Source organism: Asterias amurensis, chromosome 9, assembly GCF_032118995.1.
Source record: "Asterias amurensis chromosome 9, ASM3211899v1".
NCBI classification, from domain to species: domain Eukaryota; kingdom Metazoa; phylum Echinodermata; class Asteroidea; order Forcipulatida; family Asteriidae; genus Asterias; species Asterias amurensis.
Window position 1 is genome coordinate 2,094,388 of NC_092656.1, and position 3,287 is coordinate 2,097,674.

The 3,287-nt window shown below is 42.0% G+C and overlaps 1 protein-coding gene across 1 annotated transcript; it reads right to left on the bottom strand.

Annotated features, from left to right (window-relative positions):
* Window positions 1–292: 292 nt before the first annotated feature.
* On the bottom strand, window positions 293–1,806 carry LOC139941752 (forkhead box protein E1-like). Its single transcript, XM_071938368.1, has one exon. The coding sequence runs from the start codon at window positions 1,634–1,636 to the stop codon at window positions 680–682; it is 957 nt and encodes a 318-aa protein (XP_071794469.1). The 5' UTR covers window positions 1,637–1,806; the 3' UTR covers window positions 293–679.
* Window positions 1,807–3,287: the final 1,481 nt, after the last annotated feature.

The following is a 3,287-nucleotide window of genomic DNA, read 5'->3' on the forward strand; positions in this document are numbered from 1 at the left end:
TGGGGATTTTTCCGTCAGACAAGCTATTCCGTCAAAAAAGTTCAAATTTGCATGTTACATGATTCTACCATGGTGTGACTATAAAGTTTATAACATTTTGGATTGTGCAAAACCCAAATAGGTATCATTAAAACAAATTAAAAGCATGATTATGAACGAGTGAAGAAATCGCAAAAGTTAAGCGCACAATCTTTCCAGAAAGTTGTTCTTTGATAAAACCTGGATGTTAATGAAAGTCTAACTGAGAAATATAATAATAACATTTTGGATCGTAAGGCTAATGATATATATATTTTAAGAGATGGCTTTACTTTGAAGTTGAACTCGGTACAACATGTTTCTCATTGTTTTGGATGGTATCTGCAACAACAAGACTATCCACTTGTGTTGACCGGTTTAACAATCCAAAATACAAGTAAACTAACAAAATCTTTCTGGAAAATTGTTCTTTGATAAAACCAGGATGACATTCCCACTGAGAAATAAGATACTAATATTTTGAACGGTCAGCCTATAAAATTATGTTACTTTTCCAGAAATTTTACTTTCAAGTTGACGAAATGTTTATCGTTGTTTTTGGACGAGAACTCCAACAAAGACAATGATCCACGTATTTTGACCGGTTTTACATCAAGGATTAAACTATAGTTAACACACTATAAATGCATTTTGATATTATTTACAAAGCATGTTGTGAAATTCGTCGATTCATGTGACAACACGAGGTTGCCCCGTAAGTCTGTTGTAAGCTCGGGTAACCGGTCAGCGAGGCGGCAGCAGCCCGGTGTGCCGTCTGAATGCCGCTCATTCCCCCGAGGGACAGGTAGCCACTGCTGGGTGCGATCGCCGAAGATGGATAGTACGGTGTAGCCGAAGAGCAATAGTTCTGCGAGGATGAGGTTTGTGTGGGCCAAGAGTCCGTGTATGAGTCAAATGAAGGGGAATACTGTCTTGACTGTGGTGGGAGACTGGACGGGTAATGTGCCGAGTAGGGGTTGAAGGAGCCCGCCGTGTGGTACGCCGTAGCTGGGGGTGAGAAAGTGGGTCCGTAAAGGCTGAAATGTCCGAAGGAATTCACGTGCTGTATCTGTGCTGGTTCATTCCTCCGTTTCGAGACTTTGAAACGCTTAGCTCTCCGTAAGAAACTCCCATTGCTGAACATGTCCCCACAGTCCGGATGCATCGCCCAGTAGTTCCCCTTCCCAGGCCGGCCCGGCGCTCTCGGGATCTTGATGAAACAGTCGTTCAGAGACAAGTTATGACGGATGGAGTTCTGCCACCGCTGCTGGTTCTCCCTGAAATACGGGAACTTTTCCATGATGAATGCGTACACCTCGTTCAATGTCACCATACCGTCTTTGGAGTTCTGGATGGACATGGTAATGAGAGCGATGTACGAGTAGGGTGGCTTCACGTCGGCGAAGCGGCGTTTCTGCGGGGTCATGGAGCCTCCACTCCCGGTGCTTCCGTACCGGTCACGGTACGGTACAAGCCCGCTGTCATCTTCGGCCAGTAACTCGCAGGACGGAGAAGCCGAAATATGATGACTATTAATCACCCTTTCTCCATCACTAGGATGTTTCTCGATGTAGCATTCATCACTCTCACTCACATCGGCTGTAAACTCAGCAGTCATTTTTTTTTTTTCAGTTCTCGTTATTTTCTCTCCTCTAAATAAAAAAAAGTTTACTACACACCCAAAAAGCTTGTGGATTGAAGTTAACAGAAATCGACGTGGTCACGTCACTCGGGTGCGATTATTGATGACTGTATAACAACTTCGATCGTCTCAGTTTTTAAAACAAACTCATCAGTTTGTCTGTCATGTCTATCAAGTCGCTGTCAAGTGGACAAGCAACGTCTTCCTTATGAATATTGATAAGCAAGATGACAAATTACTCCTTTCAGTCCTCACCTTGCGATCCCGTGTGAGCAAAGTCGGGTCGTGGTGGGGTAGGGTGAAAGGCGTTTGTTCGTTTAACCGGACAAAAGCCCACAATAGTGAGATGGCCGGCCCTCTCATCAGGATCAGCCCGGCCTTATAGCCTTTGGTGTGTTTAGATAACAGAAACACTTACATATCGATCCCCTCTTAGGACTGGTTTATGCTACCGTGTTTAGAGAGAGCTGCCCGGGTGGATGTTGGAGGGATGATGGGGTTTGGAGTTGGGGGGTCTTGAAACTCTCATAGAAAACCACTAATCGACCAATTCTCTGTTAATTCGATGTTGACTCTGCATTGAACTCGTTTTTTTCCTCTGGATTGGTTCTGTGGAGGAATCACCTGAGGACACTTCTTGTTCTATTGTAACTACTGACCGGCCAGGAATAATTAGTATAGATTATAGTCCAGAGAGGGGTAATGAAGACATCATCTTGTGAATTTATCAAAACTACATGATAAATAGAGGCCTAATAATGACATCTCCAGAGTCCAGATCACGGAGTTATAAGAGTGAATGTTTACACCAAAGGACATTTTTATGGTTTTGTTTTCATATTATAGAAACATACGTTAACTGATATAACTATTAATTAAACATTTCATAAAAACAATTGGAAGGCATTATAAAGATTATAATAACTTAAAGACTAATTCAAAACGAATAAATAAAAATAAATAAAAAATTACAAGTGATCAGCATTGTTTTTGTGCTACTATCACTATAAACCATAAAACTATATTCAATAATTATGTCTGCTAGTTCACATGCTGAACCTTACACAGTTCTAATTCCACGGCTGTCCTGCATGTCATGAATGAATGTATGTACTGAATGGAAGATAGATATTAGTGTTTACTCAAGTTCCCACTCACTAAATGAATCGCCATTAAAGATCATTAACTAAATGTTTTCACACCCAGTAGCAGAGACAAGAAGAAGAAGACCACTTTGCCACTGTTGACCTTTCGTCATTATCATCTTGCTACCCCATCTTGTTGTTCTAGTAATGACAATATTTTTTAAAAGCATCAGGTCGATAAAACAACTCCAAATTAATCTCATCAGAGGCGGATGTCCCACTCACCGGGAAATGGGGCGGGATGAGGCAAGTTTCTAGACCGTGCATAGCAGCTGCAACGCCCGGGGCAGGTTAGCGATGGGATGGACGAGAGATGTTTGAAGATTTGAAACAAAGCATGCACATTTTGAAACACTTACTCTAACTGTTGACACGGCCTATAGGCGTGCGTCGGTAATTAAAATCAAGAAATAGTACAGCGACCGTGAGCAGCGTGCAAACACTGACAAGGAATACCGAAACAATTTTGTCGAATAAGCGAT